Genomic DNA, 27,450 nt, shown 5'->3' with positions numbered 1-27,450 from the left:
CATTGCTTTCAGATGGCTTAGTTACGACATGATACTTTATTTGTCAATGTTTCACTCCTGTTTGTTCCATAATATGACTTGGAATTGTAATGCGATGTATTAAAAATAGACTGAAAGTGTTGAATTATCATACAGTTCAGTTCAAACGGAATTTTATTCAAACAATTTTCCTTTGTATCTTTAAATTCACACACTTTTGTTAGTGAGGCACACGGGTGCCGCCGGTGGCTCGATCACTGCGTGGTCTCGAGCGCCGCGCGCGCAACTATCGATCACGTGACTATATTGTACGATACGTACTGGTCTGATCACTATCCTATGCAGTTAACTTGTAATTTAAATTTGATAAAGCCTAAAATTATAATGAATAGTTTTTGTAAAAATAAAGTAATATGGGGTGAAAGGCAGGCGTGTCAAATAGAGACTTATTATAATTTTTGTCATACAAACTTAAGGGATATCGACTTTCCAGTGGAATTTGCTACTTGTGCTGATAAAATGTGTAACTGTACAAACCATAAATCATTAATTAATGATATGTATAAAAGTATTGTGCGTGTACTGTCTGAGGGCGCGAAATATTCATACAGCGCGGCTTCAAATCCTGGGAGGGGTAAACACATAATAGGCTGGAATAGACACGTGAGAGAGGCTCACGGTAAGGCTCGACAATGTTATCAGAATTGGTTATTGTATGGGAAACCTAGCTCTGGATGGTTATACAATGAAATGACAGAGTCTAGGCGAGCGTTCAAGTTAAAATTGAAATGGTGTCAAAATAACCAAGAAAAAATTAAAATGGATATCATAGCTCAACACCATTCCAATAATAACTTTAATAAATTTTGGAAATCAACAAATAAATTGAATTTGAAGCCAAGCCGACCCGTGAGCGTCGATGGAGTTCACAATCCGGACGACATCGCGAGATTATTTCAGCACCATTTTCGAGTTGAACCGTTTTTGAGGCCTGCGCAATCGGATCTGTTGTCGGTGTCCGGTGTTGGGGCTACGTCTGGAGATATCAATGTAAGGTTTACTGCAAAAGATATAGCTTTGGTCATAAATTGTATGAAAAGAGGAAAGTCTCCAGGTCATGATAGCCTCAGCATTGAGCACCTGCGACACGCTGGGCCACACTTGCCAAGGGTTCTAGCTTTGTTATTTAATCTGTGTGTTAGCCACTCCTACCTACCGGACGATCTCATGTTTACTGTTGTGGTCCCTATTGTAAAAAATAAAACTGGTGATGTATCGGATAGGTTAAATTATAGGCCTATCTCGCTAGCTTCGGTCATAGCGAAGGTATTGGACAGTCTGCTTGACGGCCATTTAACTGAACATATAAAACTGTATGACGGTCAGTTCGGTTTTCGGGCTGGTCTATCAACTGAAAGTGCGATCCTGTGTCTCAAGCAGACTGTGCACTACTACACCTCGCGTAAGACGCCAGTGTACGCGTGTTTCCTGGATCTGTCCCGGGCTTTTGATATGGTCTCATACGACCTATTGTGGAATAAAATGCGTCGAGACACTAGTCTGCCCCCTGAGATTGTATCGATATTTGAGTACTGGTACAATAACCAGAAAAATACTGTTAGGTGGGCGGATAGTAGATCGGATGAATACGGGTTAGAGTGTGGGGTGAGGCAGGGAGGGTTGACTTCACCGAAACTTTTTAATTTGTATATTGACCGCCTGATTGGAGAGCTGAGCAGCACAGGAATTGGATGTCATATCGAGGGAATTTGTGTTAACAATATTAGCTACGCAGATGACATGGTGCTGCTCAGCCCTTCAATCGGAGCGTTGCGCAAGTTACTTCGAATATGTGAAAGGTATGCGGAGGCCCATGGGCTCAGATACAATGTTAAGAAAAGTGAGGTTATGGTTTTTAGAGCTCCCAAAAAAGATTACTCAGATATACCACCCGTCTCACTCTACGGTACACCTTTAAACAGAGTCACTCATTTCAAGTATCTGGGCCATTGGGTCACTGAAGACCTTAAAGACAACATGGATATGGAGAGAGAACGTAGGGCGCTGTGTATCCGCTGTAATATGTTGGCTCGCAGATTCGCACGTTGTACTGAACAAGTGAAGGTCACACTATTTAGGGCATTCTGTCAGACCTTCTACACGTGCAGTCTGTGGGCCAATTACACGCAGGGGACGTACAGCGCTCTGCGTATACAGTATAATAATGCGTTCAGGGTGTTGATGGGGCTGCCGCGCTACTGTAGCGCGAGTGGCATGTTCGCGGAGGCGCACGTGGACGGCTTCCATGCGATCATACGCAAGCGCTGTGCCTCGATGCTAGCCCGGGTGCGCGGCAGCCCCAGCACCATGCTGACGACGTGTGCCGGCCGCTGGGACTCGGTACTGTTGGCACACTGGATAGGCCTCCACACGAGAGCAAGCGCCTGACTTATGTGTACTTGTATTTGTATTTTTACTAACATTAGACTAAGAACATTGTTACTAACAAGAATATGGACAAAGTCTGAAATAAATGTTATTATTATTATTATTTAAATACTCGCGACTCGATGTGAACAAAGCAAATCTATCTTTCACGTAGTGAAAATCTCAGCTCCGCGCTTAAGTATCTAATCTCGGACTTAAGCATGCAGAATGTCAACTTTTATAACTAGGTACTATTTGAATCTGAAAAAACATGGATTTTCAGCCCTTTCAGAAATTAATTTTGTTGCTCATTGAAGGCGCGCAGACCTGTCGTTTCTGAGTCCCGATAACGTTGACTGATCGGACGGCGGACGGGTGGAATAGATGAGAGAAATACGTGCTACGTCCGAAACTCCGCGTGATGAATCGGCGTCTTGTAATCGTTGGACTAACACGGGTCCCGTAATTTGTTAAGGGAAAGTTCATTGGGTCCTGGGACCCTTGCAGATGTGCACTATCATCTATTGTGAACGAATACGCGACATGTTTATTTATGGCCCGTTATATTGACTTGACTTTTAGGGACCCGCATCTCGCGGAGGTTGTAATTTAGGTAGGTTAATTTTTCCGGCTTGTCTAAAATGTTCAGCAGAAAATTTAAATTTGTTACGGTAGTGTTTTAAATGTTAAAGTAATAATTTGTATGCATTTTAGACTTGCTAAGTCTATAATGCTAGAAAATCTAGAAAATTCTAATAACTCAGCCGCTGTGTGTGTATACAGTATTTACATGTCATTCAGGTGTAAATAATCTATTGTGAAATTGTTGCTGCCGTTGCATAATAATAAAATTTTCAAGAAAATTTGACTCGCACATCTGATTTGTTCTAGAATAAAAAAACAGGAGCGCTATTTGTTGACACTAATGTAATAAATTGGCCATCAAAGACACGAGTGTCCGAGAGTCCTTGAGAAAAAACAATCATTTATAACAAGTTAAGTTCAGGGCTTAATTTGATGCAAAAAAATAAATATCTATTGTAGCGTTTTTTTTTGCTTTATTATACTATTATTTATAACTCATAATTATTAACAATTCATTGAATTTAGTTCCCGTGTCGGGAACTTAACTCTGGTTTATTACTGAGCATAATTATTATATTATCTATTGTTTATTTTGCGTGATAATGGTGCTCTTAGATTTAATTAATATATTTGCGAAATATTAATTATAGATAGTTATTTGAAAATACTAAGACCGATTACGCTTATAAACTATTATATTACATCAATAATCTTCTCTTGCTACAGAGATTTAATTACTGATCCTGTACAATTACATTATAGTACTGGTTGGATGTGAGATGGAACCTAACATTTATTTTCACTTTCATTCTTGTTTTTCGTTATTTAACATAAAATTTATGAAGACTAAAGTGATGTATCATGGATGTACCTAATAATTGATACATCAACGATGTTCAATACCGTATAAAAATGAAACATTTACCTCGTCTGATTTGAACTTTATTGTAAAACTTATCAGCGTAGAACTAGAAATAGAATCATTTCCAGCGGTAAATGATGATTATACTTGGATGTCTATTTGACGTATGCGTTTGTTGCATTTGCATCGCGTGACTTTCGTCGCTCAGAGCAGGGCTTTAGGTAAAGAACTCTAAGAAAACAACTCGCCTTTGCCTGTAACACGGTATTAATGACGTCGACGTGCCGCGCTTGCGACGACGCGCGAAACAAATCGATGTCTCGTAATCGAGTAACGCGCATTTCGGCAATTTGTTTCACTGAAAATATCACTAATCTTTTCACAATGTTATTTATCTTCAGCATTAAACATGTTGCAGCTAACAAACGATGATTTACTAGCATTCAGGATTTGCAGTGAACTGAATACAAAAGGTTTGCAATGATTTAATAGGATATTATATTAAGTTTAACGTAGGATAACGATAATAGACGATTCCTTAAATGCATTAAAGAAAGGTTAGGTGCAGGTGTTATTAAAATTAATTACTTCTGTAAAATATTAAAAAAATAAATGAAAAGGTATATAAGACATTATTATTCTTAAAAAATATTTAATCTTTTACTAATGAATCCTAAAAAATGAACTAAAGTTTTATCTCAATAATTGTAAACTGACTTACTCATCGATGTATGCGCATTAATTACTTTATCTTTTTAATTCGCTTTCGTTAATAAAAGAGACGATAATTTTAATATATTAATCCCGTAATTCATTGATAACAGGCTTAGTTTATTCAACCTCCCAGGGCGTAGGTATAAATTATTAAATTGATAACATTCACTTAAATACTCTGATAAAAGGTAGATATAAATAAGATTATTTACAAATAATATTTTTAATGACTTTGATTTGACATTATTAATCATCATCTTTGTGTCACTATGACGAAGTAATAACTGCCCCTGTCTAAAATAAAGTTACTTAATGTTAGGATAGCTCTAAATATTCTACAGGCTGAAGTTTATTTTCCACAAAATCGTGATTAGAGATTTAGACGTGTTACTATGAACTGAGCACATTTCTTACCAGCTAGTAAATATGAATATGGTTTCTTTTTAATTTCTTGTAATCAAAATATGCTGTCAATCCGTTCTTGCCGAAATAGTACTACTCGTTTTTTTGCCAAATCCCTTTGATAGCTTTTTTGCGACACGCGTCTATTTATACATTTATCCACATAAACATTTTAAATAAAGAAATGAATAAAGTAATTCTATTCTAGTAGGTATGTAATGTTTACAACTTTCTAATTTTAAACACTGTTATAACTTACGGACCAGTTATCTACTTCACTTTTGTATTTACTCGCACTAGTTTTTCGCACTATAATTATTCGTTTTATTTTCAAGAAGTTATCCATCGTTATTCGTCAAGGCATTAGGTTTACCAGAACAAAAAGAATAATCGACCCTAGCCTGCTGCCTAAGCATTTATATGATTTAAATACGTAACGTGCTTTTGAAGACTATTTTACACTTACACCCCGGTTTATGTCCGCTCATTGTTTGACTAACACAGCTAGCAGTCAGACTATCAGCCTGTTAACCAATTTATACGCCAATCAGCCTGTCAAAACCTGAGGGGTTAATCTGTAACATATTTAAAAGGTCTCACTATTATGTCCTATGACGCTCTCTCGTTAGGTACGCTTTACAGGTTCTATTTAAAGTACAACTTAACATAATCTGACAGAAGCGGAACAACGCGGTCTGTTGCTATCGACCGCTGTTTAAACAAATTTTGCTTCAAGAATACTTCCCTGATTTTTAATATTGTAAGCCTGGTATTATTGTGAGTATTTTCAGTACAACAAGTACGATCTCCTTAGATGATGAAATAAGCTAATCTGCAATAATAAAATTAGTCTGCAATAATAAAAAATCTTGCAATCAACAAATTATATTTTTTGTTGATTCGTGATGATGCGCCGTTATAAGTAAAATCTCTGTATATACGTATGACTTCACATATTTTTGCACGTAGTAACAAAAATTATTCTGCAGTGAAAACTTTACTGAAGTTATATTTTCTCATATGAATACAAAGTTTTGGATTAAAAAGTGCAAGACACTATGTTGCCGGCCAATAACTTAGGTGGTCCATGGAGGCCCATTTCTTTCACTTAACTCGCACAACTTACCAAGATAAACAACCGAGTTAGGCGTTGTTTTCTACTCTATTCTATATTCTATTCCCACGTCACTACAGCTTGTTATTATTTCAAAAATATCACATAACTGTGTTAGATGATGGAGCGTTCACATGCGCGAGTTGCGTCACAGCTGTAAGGAATGTAATATTAAAGTAGACGGCGCCTGGTATCATATGTACTTCCCATAGGAATGTTCATTGGATTATCGTTTCTGCGGGCATTTACCACTTCGCATTCGTCACGTCGAGTCGCGTGTGACGGATCGTACCGCATACCGTTAGGGTTGATGCACAACGTTACACAACTTCCTGGTCCACCTATAAGTCTAAATTAATTCTCAAACCAATCCAATTAAACCTAATAAAAACCAGTACAGCGTTCACACAAACACAGAAGCCGTGTAAACCCGAGAGCAGGAATACAAATACTAAGCCTTCGTTGAATGGGGGCTTAAGCCTAGAGCCGGGAGATATGCCCATCAGACGGTGAGACTGCGACCCAAAATCAGTAGCAGCCCTACATTCGACTACGGGTCGACGGATTGATCGAGGAATTACGTGGCTACCATCCACCAAAATGATTGATAGCCGTCTTGGGATGCGGAATTATTGTTGGATCCCTGATAGGCGTTTAGTGCGATAGTTGATTCCAATGGTCGCGTGCGTCGTTACGAACCCTAATATACTGGTATCGCGTTCCATTGATTAGCCGTTCTCGAACTATTGACGTAGAAAATAATTACTTGTGTCTTATCTTTCCTTTTCTCAACGTTCGTTGACGTTGCACCTTGTTTAACTTCTTCGTAAAAGTTAATTGCATTTATTTTGAGCTACAACAACACTGGTAATTAATGCGATAACATTTCCAAAACCTGACTTGTGTAAACAAAATATGTAATCACAAAAGGTTCATTTCAGTTAAAATTAAATTTGTTGGCGTATGATTTTAACAGTTTTTATCCCAAATAATATAAGCTTTTTCATTAATTTTTCTACGCTGTCATTAGCACCAAAGTGGGTACAACAAAAGGTTTTTTGTCGGTAGCATTTTGTAATCGCAAACGTTAAATCATTAATTTTATCGCGTTTATTCTGATAAAGTGTTATGAATTGTTGGTAATCGTTCATGGTCAATATCGTTATTATCGATTGTGACAATTTCGCGAACGGACGACGTAAACAGCTGTGATATCGTTACGTCATTTATTTACATCAGTCTTTTAGTAGGCAAAATCATGTTTCTAGATTAGATAATTTTGAGGGGCTCGTCGATATAATAAACAGTTACTGCGTAAATATGAAAATTACGCATTGAATTAACCTTGACTTATTAGTTTGATTGTGTTTAATTCTAAATATAGGCACAAAACAAAATAATATACTGCGTATGATAGTGTTGTAGAGTCGATTACCATAAATATCACATATTCAACTGATATAGTTATTGTTTCAAATCTTATTTGTGTATTTTGTGTCAATTTTACCACGAATGCCTCCTTAATATCACAGCAGATGGCTTTGCAAATGAGTTAATTAGTTCAAGAACCCATAGTAGAGCTACCTACAGTCCTACATACAGATTCGTGACCAAGTACAGACTGACTCAACATTGAATAAAACAAAAAAGAATATCAAACAGTACATGAAGGCCTTGATAATACTATTCTATTGAACATTCATTATAACCAATCTGAAACGAACTAGCAAATTACTTGTCAATACAATTTCTTACGATAAAAATTACGATATTACGTATTCATGATACAGCAATTTTTCTTTTGTGAATGCTTCCGTTTAAAAAAATACCAGATATAAAATTTTGTTGGAGCTAAATCAATTTTTGATTAGATAATTTGTGCCAGTAAGTTGACTAATGACCGTTTTTATCCCAAGTAATTAGAAAACTATTTTTATCAGTGCTAAAACCCCTATCAATCATATAATATTACTAGTAAAACAACAAAAAATACGGTTAAAAATAGAATAGATTAGCATTAGCAATAGATGCAACTACAAAAAATATATATTTTATCGAACACAAGGAAGCATATTTCAAGGCTAATCTAAGATTTGCTATTCGCAACTCATAAACTCAATTCTACGCAATTAAACGATGTATTTTTCCTATTATCGCATTACATTCTAACAATAGATATCCACAAATGACTGATGATTATCAAAGTCACTGGCTTGTATACAGAATTTGCAATATATCATTACGTTAAATTAGATGTCTATACATAGAATACTGCATCATTATGTACACAACATCCTGTATTTTCTAAAATTGCCTATTACGCAAACAGTATATTGTAAAGATAACGATTCGATCACCTGACGTAAAACCTTCAGTGTCAAAGATGTACAACAAACACAAGGGTTAATGGAAATCCTCTAGCCAATCTGGACGAATAATTGGTTAGACCCACCTGGCCCCCGAACAAAGCGTAGTGGCGACGTTGTTTCAAGGAGGTTTATTGGCAACCGATGTAACATACCATCGCAAATTAACACAGCCGACCTCAATATTATCGGGGAACATGCTACCGCCTCATGTCCGGACGCACTACACACTAATAGCTAATTTTCTCCCAGTACTTACCACTCGAGAGGTAAATTGACAGTAATAGATTTCCTCCGTCCCCTTTCCTTACTCTTTTGTTACGTAGGTATAGTAAAAGACAAGGGAGATTGCGACCTATTCTGTATTCTTCAAAGACTTAATCTTTACATGTTCTCTTTCCTACGTTTTGTCTGATTTAATTGAGTTCTGTCAACAATACCTTATTATTTTTACTGCTTAAACTAACTTTGTCCTCGTATAAAATCTAAGTAAAACCACCTCAATTTTGCAGCGATAGTAACAAAATTCCACGAGACGTTCATTCACTTAAGCTGGTCCCCGGCCCTTTCATTATCTCTAACACAAAGCATAATAGTAAACCCAGAGATCTCCGGTAACAATGCGTAATATTTGTTATATCAACTATAATAACCAGACCATCGATTAATATTATTGTGGCTCTTCCATAAGTAAGAACTACGTTTGGTCCTTTGTTTTTCGGCGGCCATGTTTAGCGGCCAGCCTTTATTAGGAAATTGGAAGTGTGCGACACAAAGGGTCTTAAATTAAATCAACTACCCCAATATTCCCTACAGGAGTGCTTTATAGGCTGGGGGAGTGTAGGGCGCTCTGACCACTGCCGCCTTATCGACTCCACACTCACTACGTCTGCCTCGACACCACTATATAAAACAACGAACTTTATTTCTGGGAAATGCGGTTTCGTATGAAAACTTGAAAACACAAAATTGAACGTTTACGTCCAAGTAAATTAACTTCAATGCTTATTTTTCAAAAGTGCTCCTCCATTTCTCCGTAAATACAACGCTGCTAGCAAACTCTAGACAATGTTGCAAAGTTTGACTCACATTTTATTGTTCTATCATGTTTTGTGTAAGCTACCGTTTACCTATAAAGGGTTTATGTTTATATCTTTTGCTAGTGTATTATTTAGTTGCTAGAACTATTTACGATGTTTTTAAAAACTTTCCTCACAAATTTTGGACCGATTGTTGTTATTTGCACATGAGCGAGTTTAATCCAATTGAGAGTCGTATGTTTCTTTTAAGTATTTCTTTGTTGATCTCAAAATGTGTTTTATATCTCTATCTCTTGTATTCAATTGATTCCATATCGCGGGTTTATAAACTGAAATCTGAAAAGAAGCTTTGGTTGCCACTAAAAGTTCCGTACAATTTTGTTAATATAGCGTCGCGCTTCGCATCGCATGGATTACAGGAAGACTGCAAGACGTTTATTTTCATTTTACGTTTGGTATCGGATTTTGCATTCATTTTCTTTTCGTAGAATACATGTTTGTGACTTTAAAATGTACGGAGACAGAGTCATATTTCCGAGTCAATCAATATTTTATATTGCTATGACATGATTGACAAGAAAGTAAACGGTAACTCCCCTTATTTGCTTTGCGTAAACATAATAATAATTATGGTATTTGTTTACATAGTAGATAGTTGGGTCAGTCATTGACCACTTGAGACGTTAATTAGTTAATTAAGCTTAGATTACCCAGCAGGCCGAGTAGACTTACAAACCGTGTGAAAAAAGCCGGATCTTTTTAGATATCTATTCACAGGTTAAATTGATAACCTTTGTACTATATATTTTCAGTTCTGCTTCCCGGTCATAACCTTACGCTACCGTGCCGTGTATGCTTTTCATGTCAACCACTAGTGTTCCCACAGACGCGCATATGCGTCAAAACGTCAAGGAAAAACTCTTCAGCTTTTTTTAAAAGTAGGTTATTATATAGCTCATTTTCTTTGTCTTTGTCACCAGGTAGAAAAAAACAAACATGTCCTCGCCTTCCAAACTCCGGTCCAAAAGACAAACTAGATGCAAGCGGTTATTACACAAACGACTGCCCATAACCAAATGGCTTCCGGAGTACAATTCGGAGAAGGCCGTAGCAGATTTAATTGCGGGCATCACCGTGGGCCTCACTGTCATTCCACAGGCTTTAGCATATGCGACGTTGGCTGGACTTAGTCCACAGGTAAGTCAAAGGATTACACAGAACTACTAACTATCACAATCTAAAAACAATTAGTTTCAGCATATGGCTGCGAGAAAGTCATAGCCTACATTGACAAACTGATTTTTCATCAAACTCATCATTTTTAAATCACAATTTAGGCTTTCAAACAGTGAAAGTTCTATTAAAATCCATTCAGTACTTTTTGTATAGTGGCCGCACAAAAACAGACAAACAGCCAACAAAAAATACTATTGCAATCATATTTTTCATAAAATGAACGAAAGCTTACATTCGTAAAACTGAATTTAAATGATACAAATCTGCTGGTAAACCGCAGGCATCTAAACAAATTTGAATATCGGCATAGCAGAAAACGCAGGTACGAGTGGATTCGGTCCAAATACGTAGGCGTATGAGGTTTTGATTGCATTTTTTGAGAGCAACGACCAGACTGAGGCAAAAGGCCGTTTGCTTAAAGCCTTTAAAAGTACAGGTCAGAGTAAAATTGTTCAAGCACGTATTGCAAATGAGATTTATGTAACAGATAATGGATTTTTAAGTTCAGAACTTTCGAAATTGATTGATGTGTTTTCACATAGTCCTTGTGCAAACACGTTTTGCTAATTAAGATAAGATACGAATGAGAGCGTTTAATGTCTAGATAACTAGAGGATTAATTTTAAGTTTTAGAAATTTGGTGACTAAATTTACCTTTGTCATACCTATTCTGCCAAATTAGTAACAATACTTTAGTAATTCATTCCATATTTTGCTACACAAAATAACTAAATATGTTTTCTCTCGAGACAATAATGAATTTTGTGGAACAGATGACCAGAGGTTCCATGTTAGACCGTTTATACAAGACCATGTAACTATTATAAATAACCTGATAGGTCTAATTGTACTTATCCTATACATTCCATAATAAAAAATTGATAGTGCAGCTATGTTTTAAAACTGAACTATTCTATGTTACGAAATACGTTTTCACCCGAGTGTACCTACAAAGTTTTTCGTAAATTCCACCGTGTTTTGTTAGTCATGACTTGTCTACAGCTATTTCCAGGTGCTATGTATTCCGCATTTACTCTCCCTCGTTACACAGAATGCGCTCATAGTCGTAACTTTTTCAGGACGGTCTGTACTCATCGTTTATGGGATGTTTCGTCTACATAGTGTTCGGCTCGTGCAAGGACATTACGCTAGGGCCTACAGCGTTACTGGCGCTTATGACCTATCAACAAATACAGGGAAGAAATGCCGATTATGCGGTGTTGCTGTGCTTTTTGTCTGGAGTAGTACAACTTGTTATGGGGATTTTACATTTAGGTAAGTGACACTCTAATCCATCTCTTACTTTTATTATTCGATTCTTTAAAAGTTAAGTTAAGTGTAAAAACCTAAGTTTATATTGACAATTGAACCAGTTGAACTTCACTTTTATAAAATGAAAATACTAAATCGCTTTAGTTACGTAACTGGTTCGAAGACGAAAATGTATGTATTTATAGGACACAATAAATGTTCGATTGTGTTAGTTTTATTTCACGAATCCAAAGTATACAGTTCTTATTTTATAACAAACTATTGAATTCAATACTCTCGCGCGCTTAGTGTCAATAATTCAATCTCACGGCTGACAGACTAATAACTCGTTGCTACAGCAATCTTAAGTGCAATGACTTGTTGATAAACTACTTACTTTACCGGCTTTTTAAAATTTCCCAGTATTCGATAATTGTACCAAGTTACAATGCGGACAATGCAGTTGCTCTTGAGAAGTCGCTTTATTTGTTTACGAGTACTATATTATTCTAGAATTTACATTAAACATTTCTTTGTTCCGTAAAAAAGAACTTTAACTCCTTTGGTTTATGTCCAAATTTTAACGGATTTTAAAGTTATGTGTTGCCTACCCTTCAGTTCACGTTTCTTTATACAAAGAATATCTAGACAACGAACAAGGTTCTATCAAATACATTCATCATTCAAGTAGTTCCTGGTGCCTACTTGAACTAGACTTCATATCTTCAAGTCTTACTTCCAGTACATACGCAAAGAATCGTTGCATGAATGGCGAATACTCAACAATAATTATATCCTGTACGGACCAAGGCCAGCTTGTAGTTGGTTAAAGAGAGAGCACGTAAATACTGATATTGTATCTATACATGATTAATACAACATCATTATCATCTTTAAAACGATTTTAGGACGCGTTAAAAGTTTTTATTAATAAACATACCATCCCTTTATTACTGTAGAATTTTTGTGTTGCATTTTATATGTTGACGGCTTAAAAAGCTTATGAAAAGAAACAAATTACAAATAGAATTACAAACCTGCTGAATGGATAAGGTTGTCCCTAGCGTGTAATCGATACCTTAGATTTAGGCTTCATATTGGTACTACTAGGCTAACTACCGATATTGTGTTTCCGGACTCTGATAATGCTATCTTCTCATTTTAAAATCGGTAACCCGTTATTGTATAATAATATTCTCAATGTCTATAATGAAAGCCTAGTACTGTCATTGCTAAAATAACAGTAGATATTCATTTCATTATTGCGGTCTTATTATTGAATTATCTAAAATGGAAACCGAAATTCCCAGCGCAAAATCTCATACAAAATTACTTTGTCCTTAAATCGCACATTACAACAATACAAACGTACAATTTATCGCTTTCAATGTGTGCGAGCTTGTTATAAGCCGACTCAATAATTTTCCCTTTGTAATCTCCAAATTGAAACTGTACCTCAATGCGATATGTAATAGTTACATTCACAATGTGCCCTCTAGTATTTTCGGTAGATTAGGTCATAATGATATGAGGGGTCAATAGGTGTTTAACTCTACATTTACCAATAGGCATGTTTTTGCGCTACAGTATATAGTTTTACGTAAATACAATCCAGTAGGCAGGTTCAATGAATCATTGTTTATTTGTTGTGTATTGTGCGTAAACTGAACTATTTCTGAAAAGGCATGCGTTTGATACAAATAAAACATAACTTTATTTACCTGTTGACGCATGTTGAAATGTCTCCAGTCGGTTTGGTTTACTTCTACTTAATGTAAACTCGCACGTCTCATTATGGCATTTACTTGATAAATATGCAGCTGTTGACGTATTTAAATCATTGCAACGCAAAATAGTCGGACACGATTCTCTTTTACCCGACACCGACGTAAATGAGTGGTAATACTCAATGTTTGTTTCTCGTAAACGAGTATTTTGTTAGCATCGTTGTTGTAATTTCAGCTTGATGCGATTCAAAAACAAATTATTTGCTGCGAACTGTTTATCTAAGGTTTAAGTGTCGGGGCTCCAGCAGAATGTTTCCTAGAAAATCCGACTTACCGTGTATACATACCGCTAGTTTGCTCAAAACTTATCTCACTATCATTACCCAATTTCCATTCAGGACTGGGTATGGGATCCATTTCATTATTCAGTGGCATTCGGTTAATTTGATCTGTTCCTAACAGGCCGAAGGTTCCCTCCTATTAATTGTCACTTGATATTGTTCTGGAATTAGCTTTATTTTGTGTTTTAGTAATGAAGTTTAATTAACTTCGGCCAAGTTTAATAGGGGTCTTCTGCTTATTTAATTCAAGGTATACGTTTCTATTGATAACTCGAAAGATATCTTACATTGTGTATACTTGGATCTTTGATGAAGAAAGTTTGTAAACGAGCAAATCATACCGCTTTGATAAATTAAAATTACTTGCGAACTGTAAAGAGGCATGAATGTTATACTCAGGAGTAAGGTTACCTTATACAAATCGATGATCAAATAATTTATTTATTTATTTATTACTAGCTGACCCTCGCAACTTCGCTTGCGTCCAATAAGAGAGAATTGCTGAAATTTTTCCCCGTTTTTGTAACATTAATTACTGGTACTCTGCTCCTTTTGGTCGTAGCGTGATGATATATAGTCTATGTCCTTTCTCGGGTATCAATATATCTCCATGCCAAATTTCATGCAAATTGGTTTAGTAGTTTAGGCGTGATTAAGTAGCAGACAGACAGAGTTACTTTCGCATTTGTAATATTAGTATGGATTAAAGGCATGTCAATAGTGTAAACGCAAACATTTAAATAAAACATAAAAAAATAAATAAATGGGCGTGTGCCATGCCTATTACAGACATACACAGCATCAATATAACTGACATATAAATATTACAAACTAATTAAAAACTTAAATCTAGAACTTAATTTGTTTTCCCTTATCATCTGTACCATGGTGCTACATGCCACTTTTCATTGTAAATATGCTAATATTGTTTTGTATGTTTACGCAGGTGTTTTAATAGACTTCATATCAGTGCCTGTGACCGTGGGTTTCACGTCGGCCACGTCTGTGATCATTGCTGTGTCTCAACTTAAAGGATTACTCGGATTGCAGTTCAAATCTGGTGGATTTTTAGATACTGTTAAGAAGGTAAGTAGTACAGTAGTTAGCAGAAGCAATGCATTTACCTTCCTATGTACAGACTTGTTTATTATGTCATGATTAGGTCGCAATTTTCATTCATCGCTTGCTTTACCTGCAAATTCATAGATTATGAATCATAGATGCCAACTAAGAACATTCGACGCACAGAATTTAAGCATTTCTAGTTTTATTGGAAACTAAAATATTCAAAAATATGTTATAGTATGTGTAGCCTGAGATTCCGATTTTATTTCGTCAGTATCGCTCATAGTACTCATAATGACTATGCGACATTTAAAATGTGAATATCGTCCCCGTAGAACGAAAAGTCATTAAGTAACAAAATGTTCAAAATCGACTTATAAATACCAATGAAATCAGTAATTTTTTCTCCATATTTCTGTCTTACTCTCGTATTCATAACGTTATTATTTAGAAAAATGTAAATCGCGAGACTTAATTAAGTACATTATTTGATTTGTGACAGTTGAGTTACAAGTAACTAAGTCACCTGATTACTTTTTCTCTTCTTTGTTGTTAAAGATACTTACGCATTAAAGTTCCTTATCTACTTTTTCCGCATTACTCCCTATAGGCATGTCTTAAAAAATAGTAATGCGAAAACTCATCAAAGTGACTTAGTAATTTTATTGTATGTGATATTTTGTGCGAAAAGTAACTAACTACCATTAATTATTTTTCGAGCTATATTATTTAAGACCAGACGTTTAAAAGAAAAAACGACAACTAACTATAGTGTTCTGGTTAATATTTTCCCTGACTGTAGATGACAAAACACATTAGAGTATTATAATTAAAATGTTTTGGCTACTTTTCACTCAGCAAAAACACTACTAGATGAAAGGTTGGTAACTATGTCCCGTGATACGATGCTACTTAGTGAGATTACGCCCTTTGACCTTAGGACCCTCGCCGCGCCCGCGCATTATTGCAGTCATTCGCAGAGGCGTATTTTAAGATGGCGCGCCCTGGGCTCCGCTAGCTTTCAAGGAATGAAAAAACTAAACTTTATTTTCATTTTTAACAAATTAGTTTTTTACATTGTCCTGATCAATTTTATTTATTAAATCGGCTTTAATCGACCTTCACCTCCTCTGGGCAGGCTGAGTCGTCCAGATCTGTAATGCTCAGTTCCGCGGTCTTTGTGGGCCTGGACACTCGGAAGGTGTCCTCCCCGATAACTTTCCTCAATTTAGAGGCCAGGGCATCCGCTTTTCCGGTCCCTGACCCCTGGGAGCTCAACATTCGAGCTCCCGTAGCCGCAACCCCGAAGCGGACTATTTCATTGTCGGCTTGGTTTATTTTGTCCTTTGCGTCCCTAATAACGTCTCTATATGTCGCACCGCTTTTTGCCGCCTTCAGCTGCAGCTGGAGCCCGAAGATTGGGCGCCTTCTTCTTCCTTCTTCTTTTATTACAGAATTGATGAGTATCTCAACGACAATAGCTCTTGGGAATAGTCGCTCGCTTGATTAGGATTCTTTGAAATTAGGGAACTTTGCCATAAATTGTATAAACTCAGTAGCAGTAGGTCTAAATATTGTAAAATATGGGCACTTAATGATGCAAATAGGTGATGTTACATACAATTTGATGTTAATCACAACCAATGTGCTCACTTGCTGCCCATATTCTTATTATCACATGCTAGTAGGTGCTCCCAACATACGGTATGATCAGAGACTAATAAATAACCTAACTATATTCATTTTCCTTAATTGACGTTTAGTCTATATCGCTGATTGTTGGCAGCTCCTCGCATGATCAATTATTGTATCAACCACATTGTAAAATTTTTGGCGATTGAAAAGAGTGGCCGTGAGTTTCTTGCTAGCTCTTCTCATAAGGCTCCACCACCTTTCCGAGCTAGTGGTAGATTCAGTAATTGTAACGACTATCATAAGTGTCAATATTTGACCGAAATGATTTGATTTTGATTTTCTTGCCCTTTTTGTCGGCTTCCGTAGCCTTGGGCGCCTTGCTATTTTTCCCGACGAACTGCTACTCTTTGGCAGCCGTCGGTTTAGTGAACGGCGGTTTGGAAGCCACTGCACTGTAAGACGCGGCTGTTTACCCTGCTTCTCCTTGGTCCGGAGACCTGTGAGCTGCGGTGCGGTGGCGGTGGCGTGGCGAATGCGTTAGCAGGTACAGCTGAGGACGCTGCCCCTGGTTTTTCTGGCGCGGAGGTTGATGCCGTTGCCTGTGACATGTGATCGACCTCCTCTTGCAAGCGATAATTCTGGGCCTGACGCGCCAAATTCTCCTTCGTGGCATACTACCTGCTCGACTCCGACACTGCCAGTTTGACGTTCCTGGCAGCGTCTTTGAGGGACTTTATAAAGGTCACCCTTGAGGTGACCGGATTTGTCGGCCACCTCCACCACTGCCTAGTGGTGAGTGAGGATGGTGTCCGCCAGCTGGATGGTGAATTTGTCCTTAGGGTCATTGTCTGACACTTGCTAAAACTGGGCGTGCTCCGACCCTCCGCAACTATGCTATGCAGTCAATACGGCTGGGCTTCTTGCCCCCGATCTCCTCGGGTTTGAGCTTCTCGCCTCTCCCACTTACATCATTTGGGTTCGTTTTCAAATTTATATTATCCAAACAGTTCCCGCGAGTGTGGTGGCAAGTATCGTTCCACCGAGGTAGAGGCCCCATAATCCGGTGACTCTTATACTACTGGAGGGCGGGAGTCCCCGCAAAGCGAATGAACTCTGACCACGCAAGGCCCCTAAAGGGGGCGCCACTGCTGGAGTTACTCGGGATTTTCACAGAGGTGGTCTCCTCGCGACCCAGCCGGTTAAGGCAAGGCCCTCGGTCAAGGATGGACGGATTTACGATAACCGACGGTTGACGAGGGCGGCAGCGGCCTGGCTCTTCGTCAGCTCGGGGCAGTGTGAGTGCCTACTGAGCCCGTCCTCCCACTGACGGCTCACCTGTCCCGCACCTGTGTCCTCTGCAAACAGAGGGACACGCGCAGTAATTTTTTGTTACTCGCGATCACTGTTTCCCCAACCTTTCAATTCTACTAAGCCCCCTCACCCCGACAAGATGCAGACCCAAGAGAGGAAACCGGCCCGGGATATAGCCCTTCTAGCCCTAGGGTAAATACACCCCTGCAAGGAAAGATTTGTTAAATCTTTGTGTCAAAGGTGTCATACCAAGCGAACTTTATCTTTGTTATGAATCTTTACCTGTTAGTAACGATGTGGTGGATAGGCTATGTGAGCCTGACGTCACTTAGCTCGAGGAAGAAGAGGAAAATGATGTGGCTACATCATTAATGCTGTTCTATTGATGATTTTGTAACGTGTTCTTGTTCATTATGTTTTAATTAGGTTTTGTATACTTAAAGACAGTTTTTTTTTCAATAAATGTTGCCTAAGAATGTTGTTTTACTTTTATACTTTTCAACTGATAGGACACTAGTTTTAAATTAGGCAATAAATTAATAAATAAGCAAAGTCTATTTAGTTGGGTATTTTATTAAGACATAGTTATGTAAAATATGTTTTACTCCTAAAATAACTAACTGATTTTAGTTACTAGTATAATATTTAAATGCTGATGCGAAAACTAACTAACTACATGTGAAAAGTAACTAAGTGACAGATAAATAGGAAAACCTTGGGGTAAAACAAATTATCCTTGACAGTTAATAATTTATATACTATTTTCGTGGTTTAATACATATAACATATACTTAATTAATATATCTTCAAAACAAAACCTTCCATGCATCGATAACTAATCTCCGAAAAAAGTTATATTTTTTTTTGTCATTTAAGACATAAAACACCTCGTATCTCAAAATCACTTAAGTGTTAGTTAGTGATTTTTCGCTCTACGGGGACGATATATCCATCACGTTGTTACTCATCTCTACTCAAACGCTGATAACAATCCACTATAACTCGAGACTCTCTTTTGAAGTAGGTACTCCTGATCAATTAGTAACACAAAACAACATCAGTGACGAATCAATTCAGTGTTTACTGGGATTCACTTTGAAGGTACTTTTAGTGCAAATATGCCGTATACTAACAGGGTTCGATGGAAATTTTTGAACATTTCAAATCTAATAACAATACAAAACATTGATTCAAGTTTTCGTGATCCATAGTTATTAAACCTATACTAGGAAAGTAATGAATAAACGTATTCATCATGAATCATATATTTTCGTATTAATCATAAAATCTTTGTTTCAGGTGATAACAAACATACCAAACGCGCGGATAGCGGACAGTAGTTTAGGAATATCTTGCATCATTATACTTCTAGTGTTACGTGTGAGTATTTCTATACATTTTTATATACTCTTGACACGAAAGGTATACCAGTAGTGCACGCTTCAGTGCGTACGCGTCCGAACATTGCACGTTGTTACGTCATCATGTCAACTTGTTATTGCGAATGTCTTGATACGACCTCTTTTCTTTGTGAGATGTAGCTCGATTCTCTACTACTATCGACTACCGACAACCGACCTGTCATCGAGAAATTTTGTATGAAAATCTGGTCAGCGCCTCTGACGGGCGTCGTAGTAAATATTTTGGCAGTAGGTACATTATAAATGTCAAAATTTCGATAGCGAGCCGGTTGTCGGTAGTCGATAGTGGTAGAGAATCGAGGTGCTGTTCTTAGTATAAAACAAATACTATGTAATGAACGTTTAGTACTAATATCTCACGACGTTTGTTGGTGTATTAGTGTTGTCAATTGGTATAGTGACGTCATGAGATTCTCGATTGACGCGATATTAAATTAGTGAGAGTATTTCTTAAGAATATACGATAAGCAGAAGACTATTTGTTTATCGAAAATTCGTAACTGCAAGATCTTTGCCAGCATATTATTTCGAGTTAGCGATGACAGACTAGTTATTATTCTTTTTTAATTATTATTTTATGCAAACAAATAAATGAAATATCGAAAATATATTTCTCGTATATTTATAAACTAAAACGAAGGTTGTAGGAAGGTAAAAAATAGAAATATATCGATAGGATAATGTAACCTACGTAGTTGCTTGTAAAAACGTTAATTGTCATTGGGCGTATTTGATATCCTTAATAAATCATACACAATAATAATTACAGCGCAATTTGCAAGGCGCCCAATAAACAAATTATAAAGTGATTAATAGTTTCCCGGATTCCTGTGTTTATTTGATTCTTATTATTTGTTAATCACTGCAGACATCGAGTAATTGCTTAATCAACACCCCTATTCTATTTTGCATTTAAAGTCATAATATTAATATTAAAAAACTGAATAGATTTTTGAGGGTCTCCCTGAAGAATGCTTTGTACCTTTGTACCTTTTTAGATACATTTCAGATATTTGATATAAAAACAAGAGTTTGATGAAAACTTACCTACCGTATTTACGTAATAGTATAATTGTGAAGAATGCAGGTGTCCCTGTAAAGGTAAAAGAATATTCATCAAAAATATAATCGCGCTAACAAGTAATTAGCTATGGTATTAATGAAACTACAGGAAACAGATGTTTAATATAAATATAATAAAATATACATAGGTACATATTTGTTCGCTTTCAGTTTCAACACTAGTATTGACGCTTATTATGCGACGGAGTGATCGAGTCGTCTATTTGCGGACGAGACTCAATCAAATCGGCTCTCAATTGTTCACTGAGCGTCGTCCTCTACAATTAACCAGCTGGGGACGCTGTTCAGATAATAACAAGCTTACTTTGTGCTACATACATTTTGAGTCGATTACTGCAGCTGCTATTTTACTTGACCGCCTGATTGCACGAAACTAGCCTTTTTACCCATGATTTTAGCAACCAGGCATCTGCTTTATACATACAAATATTCGATTGTGAAATTCTCGTTAAATAACGAAGTAACAAAGATTTAAGTTACATTGTAGGTTCTGTAGTTCATGAATGAGATTTGGTAATAATACGGACACCAAAAATGCCTGTGAATGTGAAATAAATGAAAAGTAGAAGCTAGCGCTCTACTTCTCTACTACATCTACTGTTTTACTGAAGGCTATCATCTCGGCACGTGTCAGCTGACTTATAGATTTTTCTTTAGTTACCCATAAAAATTCAAGCTGTTCACGTCATCAATATTTCATTAAAAATTCTGCGTTAAATCGCTTATGTCTTCTTTTGTCGTACACAATATTTTCCTTATGTTTTTAATTTGCATTCACGCGACATTGAACCTTTAAATGACTCGACAAGTTTTCATCAGCTGTACAAACTTTACAGTGCACATAAAGTTCACGTTTCATGACATAAAAGTCAACATTTTGTTGGTTTAATAAATGGATATTTTTCAACTACGTTTGAACAAACTGAGGCTGTATAGCAAAATAAGGTATCTTTATTGATTCATTGACGAGCGTGAAAATTATGATTATTCTCTTTTTTGCTCCAAATATACATATTAATGGTTAAAGCTTCCGTTGTCAACTGAATTATTTATTCGGTAGCTTGTACAAGTGGTGTATAATGTGAAGAACGTGCAAGTCACTATGTTAATTCCCACAGACTTTCGTAAACTTGACGCGGTTTATCAAGTTAGCGTCTTTTGTTTGCGCTGTGCGAATATTGCAATTTGCGCATTGTGTTTTTAATTTTGAATTGTTTGAAGACACGTGCTCTTTTATTTTGGGAAAATTGTTCTAATTTATGTTTTCATTGTCGTCATTGTTACGTCAGAATTTGTTGGCTGATGAGTTTTGTAAAGGTACACTTTCGATGTTTGAAGAAATCTCACACGTTAAACTATTAAAGCTTATTACGTACAGTAAGTAAAGTATTAACAAATTAAGCATAGTTTTCTACACTGTGATGTCACCAAGTAGGCAATACTTAATAGTCAAAAACACGTTATTAGTGTTACAAGGCCGATGGATATTTTTATATTATTATCTTAGTACGAATACGAATTCTCTCATTCATACGCGTAGTAATATTTCTAGAACAGACACGTAAATAAACGGTTAATCCGTTCAACTATGCGTAATTCTAATTTCATACACATTATGCATAATGCATTCATAAATGCAATTGATATGTGTGACTAAATGTGTTCCGTATGCATAAAACGTATGCAAATATCTGAGTAATCTCATAATGATATTTGTTAGATTTGCATTATAATATATTCGTGCAGAGGAATGTTTTGTCATTGTGGGTTTTGTGACGTCACAAGTTATGTTTTGATACACGTAATAGAAATGGGTGAGGAAAGTAATACATACTCGTACATTATCCATACTTATACTAATACTAGCTGACCCGCGCAACTTCGCTTGCGTCACCTAAGAGAATGGGTCAACATTTTCCCCGTTTTTGTAACATTTTTCGTTGCTACTCCGCTCCTAATTACCATAGCGTGATGTTAAATAGCCTACAGCCTTCCTCGATAAATGGGCTATCTAACACTGAAAGAATTTTTCAAATCGGACTAGTAGTTCCTGAGATTCATTCATACATTCATGAGAACAAACAAACAAACTCTTCAGCTTTATAATATTAGTATTAGTATAGATTATAAATGTGAAAGTAACTTTGTCTGTATGCTGTTATTCAATCACGCCTAAACTACTGAACCAATTTGCATGAAATTTGGTATGGAGATATTTTGATACCCGAGAAAGGACATAGGCTACTTTTTACCCCGTGAAAATGACACATTCCTATGGGAAAATTCAGGTGGCGGACGAAGTCACGGGTAAAAGCTAGTTACAATATAAAGTCAATATTAAATACATAAAATCTGATTTAATGTTGAGAGGTTCCATAAGTTTTACAAATTCTGATTGAATTCGGACGATGTCGTACGCCGTACGTACGAGGAATGTTGCTAATTTATAATAAAGTTATATGAGCATTACTACAATTCAAAAAAGTATAGAGGGAAAAATAATTTCTGTCATAATATTATAAAGTAAGGTCAACTGTTACCATCTTGTTTAACTTACCCTTTATAAGCCTAACATTCACAACCCACACCAAAAGTATGAAGTTAAGCAGAATAATTATATAAAAAATAATAGATTTTTGCTAAAGCGTAATTTATTTGTTTACAGAAAGTAAAAGACGTCAAGTTACCAGCCAGTCAGAAGGGTTTGAAGAAAGCTCTGTGGATACTCTCCACGTCCAGAAACGCTATCGTCGTGGTTGGATGTTCTTTAGCTGCGTTCTTCTTTGAGAAATACTCCACACAACCTTTCAAACTCACTGGTGAAGTCAAGTAAGAAAAATTATATAAAAGTCTGGCTTCTGCCCGTGTCTTTGCTCATGTTTTCTTATTTTTTTATCCAATACTAGTTTATTAATTTAATAATTAATAAAAGACAATATTCAACCCTACAATCTAATCTTCACCCTAACAATTTTGTATTCAAATCGATTCAGCCGTTTTGACGCAAGTAACATGAACAAACACACATTCACTTTTTAATATTAGCATAGTATATTTTGTTTAATAATTGTTTAATAAATGTTTGGAACGATAGAAGTGCCACCTACGGGATCAATTACGAATTTTTCCAATTTATGAAATTCATCATTGTGAATTTCTTTAAGCACTAACTAAAAAACACTTTGTTCTTTGCACATTATTAACAGAATGAAACACGATCACTACTAGACTTACAATGATTCAGCAAAAATATGTCATCTAATTTAAATAAAAAGTATTGGGAAGTTTATCGTTCCGTTTCACTCTTTCAATACTACTCACGTCCAACAACTTTGTAGAGATCCTTGTATGCAAGGTTCAAGGCTTGCGGAGGTATAGGACATTCAGAATTTAAACTTTAAGTGACCCGCAAACTTAAATCGATGATAGTGGTCTGTTTGATACAGCTAGTTTTTTATGGAAATACACAGCATTATTAATTAAAATCTAGATAAATCGTGTATGCTAAGTCTCCCTGCTAAGTTGTGGGACTATAGTACTAGTATATTTTTATGAGGTTCGTTTACCGCTACTTAAACGATAGAATTTGAACGAATTCTCAATTGCATAGTACAGTTCGGTTCTGTAATAGTCTATAACATAAACGGGAATGGGCTGCCTAATACTGGCGCATACTGGATTTAAATAAAATAGACTCTATGCCTTTTAAACGGAATTAGTAATTAGATTGACTGCTCGGCAGTAGGATCGAATCCCAGTTAAAACTGCAGAACTTATAAAGTATTCGGTCTTAAGTCTCCGGGACAATTTTTTTTTTTTCAAATTCAGCAATCTTAATTTTTAACTTTTTTCAATAACTCAAAATTAAAATAGATTTTTCATTGCGTGACCTATTCATTGCCATTTTTTATTGTAAATAAGTAAACCATTAACAATACTTTTGCAAACGAAAAAAGAAACTAAATAGGTATTCAAAGTCGTTAATAGTAATAATAAAGCTACTGACGTAAATGTTCAGTAATCGTACGTCACTAAAAGATGAAGAAATCGACAAATAACTTCATGATAATAAAAACCGCCTCTGTACTGTTAGCGATAGTGAATGCAACTGTTAATCACGGGGCAATTCCCGGTGTTATCAAGGATCTATAGGGGTTTTCTAATTTTTATTAAAATACTAGCTTTTATCCGCGACTTCGTCCGCCACCTGCATTTTCCCATGGAAACGCGGATGGAAAGCCTATGTCCTTCCTCGGTTATCAAAATATCTCCATATCAAATTTCATGCAAATTGGTTCAGCAGCTTAGGCGTGATTGAGTAACAGACAGACAGAGTTACTTTTGCATTTATAATATTAGTATGGATTCCGAATAGATGTTCGAATTGAGTTAACTTGTTCGGTATATGGCAATAGCCTCGCCCCCAAATTACGTGAGAATAACAATGGTGAATCGTGATTTTCTACATTACAGGCATAACAGGATCTTTTAAACAAATAAAATATAATACTCTAAATTCTAACGTACATGTTCAAGCAACTGTAAACGTTGTATGTTTTTTACATTAGAACGAGCGTTTCCTCATCGCGTCCAAACTTGACCGATATTCAGTAACGTACTGTGAGGCCGTTGATCGTACTATCAATTGATACGTTACAATACTCGTAGATCTGTGCACTAGAGGCCATTCTTTATGCTTGATGTTGGACTTTTATTAGTCAGTTCTTATTGAAATGTTATTTCAATGTGCTAACTGCACGTTCGGCGCAGTGGTTAACGTGGTCACCTCGCCATAATAGCCGTAGCGTCGTACGTGTCCGGATCCCACCCAGGACAAATATTTGTGTAATGAGCACGAGTATCTGTTCTGAGCCTGGTTGTAAATTAATCTATATAAGTATGTTTATCAGTTATCTGGCTGCCATAGTACAAGCTTTGCTTAGTTTAGAATCAGATGACCATGTGTGAGATGTCCAAATATATTAATCCATTTATTTTTATGTTTATGTTCATTTTTAAACGTATTACTATTAAAATTCTACTACAGCCATTGAATTTTCAAAGTTTAGTAAGTAACAAAGCAATTTAGCCTTGACCGATTATACTAATAAACATATACTTGATAATAAATTACACAAATGGCACTACATCTTCAATGAGAGCCTTTACACAAAATCTTCAGTGCGTATATGTACCTACACGCATATAGATACGTACACAAATAAATCGATCAACTTCTTGCCTCGCTGAGGTATCAAACCCGAGCCATCTACGCAACAGCTTCATTCAATACCATTCAGATTTTATAAAGATTGAAAATTCACTCGATGTGTAAACAATCTATAAGGTTATTGATGTATCTAGTCACGTCTTTAGCGGTAGTAATCGCGTCATTTGTTGACATTTACAATTTTCGCGGAAACACGCGGAATGTTGAATGTTAACTGATCTTTTTACTTCCTGATTGACGGGAAAACAGAAAATGCTGTGCTTCATTTATTATGCTACGATTTATCACTTATAACTTAACCGTATAAATGCTCAGGCTCTTAATAATTAGTATGTAAGTACTAAATAAGGTCATGACCATTATTTGTTGGTGTAACGACTATTTCCATAGTTAATAGAGATTGTGGACTTGTTAGGCAACTTCTCAACGTCCGTAGTTTCAAACAAAATTTACAAAACTATTCAACCAAATTTGGCTATTAGGCAATTTCTGCTTTGATAGATATATAGAAAGAAACGTATCTGAATCTGAAGGGTAAATATTGGTATCAATTATAAGATAAGGCCAATTACCATTACTTTCTTTAAAGTCAAATTGGTTAATGTACTTACTTCCTTATCTTTTACAGAGATGGTCTTCCAACATTCCGAGTTCCGCCGTTCAGCACTGAACTACCAGACGGCAGACATGTCGGCTTCATAGAAATGTGCTCAGATCTCGGCTCTTCAATATTTATAGTTCCTGTCATCGCCGTATTAGGAAATGTAGCTATCGCCAAGGCTTTTGGTAAGTTATACACTTAGAATCGAATTTTAAACTAGTTTATTCAAAGTTGATTATCGTTTGCACGCATCATTAAAGAATGATAAAAGAAAAACAACAGATTTAAACTGTGTTATAGTACTGTGATATTTGATTTTAAAGCACAAACACTATAAACTTTATTCCACAAATATTTATATACCTTTAAAGTTCACATAAAAGAATGTGAATCCTTGTAAAACCACTTTTATGCGTACCCATAAAGAGTAAAAGATGAAGTGTTGAAATCCGCGTCACGTATAATCTTATCCGGTATAAAATAAAATACCTATATGCGTGCAAATCAGTTTACCGACGGTTACATACTGTTACATGGCATTCATACGCTTCATTTTCCATATTATGTGAGTCAAAAACAAATCGAATTTTTGAGCGTTTCATTAAAAATTTTATGATCTCTAGAATAGTGTGTCATATAAGTAACTAGTAAACACTATTTATCACATTGTCTATACACGAGTATCCACCATTCAATGATACGCCATAAGCACTTAATAATCTATAATAATAACAACCCATAAATGTCCTCCTGCTGGGCAAGGGTTTCCTCCCGTAATAAGGGAGGGGTAAGGCCTTGAGTCCACCACGCGGGCCAATGTGGGGATGGTCTGGAGAATGTCAAAATTATGTTTAAAATTTTTCTACTTAATTGATGTAAATATTAGTCCTAATATGTAGTAGTAAAAAAAACCGTCTTGTCATTTTAATCGCAAAATCGCCAATGTAAAATTCTTGTAATTAGTGTAACAACAATTGATTGTGTAAACGGCACTTATTACGATGAAGTACATACAGTCATTAAATAAAAGAAAGTTTTGACTCGTAAAGAGCAAATAAAA

The 27,450-nt window shown here is 36.1% G+C and overlaps 1 protein-coding gene across 2 annotated transcripts in view; it reads left to right on the top strand.

Moving 5' to 3' along the window:
- Window positions 1-27,450, top strand: part of LOC142974951 (sodium-independent sulfate anion transporter) — a 48,133-nt gene that overhangs the window by 8,896 nt on the left and 11,787 nt on the right. For both annotated transcript variants that reach the window (XM_076117530.1, XM_076117531.1), the window contains exons 2-7: window positions 10,470-10,686; window positions 11,805-12,000; window positions 14,991-15,130; window positions 19,355-19,435; window positions 23,225-23,388; window positions 26,418-26,575. In XM_076117530.1, the coding sequence (XP_075973645.1) occupies window positions 10,486-10,686; window positions 11,805-12,000; window positions 14,991-15,130; window positions 19,355-19,435; window positions 23,225-23,388; window positions 26,418-26,575 (940 nt within the window). In that variant the 5' untranslated portion in view covers window positions 10,470-10,485. The remainder of the gene's footprint in view (window positions 1-10,469; window positions 10,687-11,804; window positions 12,001-14,990; window positions 15,131-19,354; window positions 19,436-23,224; window positions 23,389-26,417; window positions 26,576-27,450) is intronic.

Source organism: Anticarsia gemmatalis, chromosome 8 (genome assembly GCF_050436995.1).
Source record: "Anticarsia gemmatalis isolate Benzon Research Colony breed Stoneville strain chromosome 8, ilAntGemm2 primary, whole genome shotgun sequence".
Taxonomy (NCBI): Eukaryota; Metazoa; Arthropoda; class Insecta; order Lepidoptera; family Erebidae; genus Anticarsia; species Anticarsia gemmatalis.
This window is presented reverse-complemented; position numbering and strand designations above follow the sequence as displayed.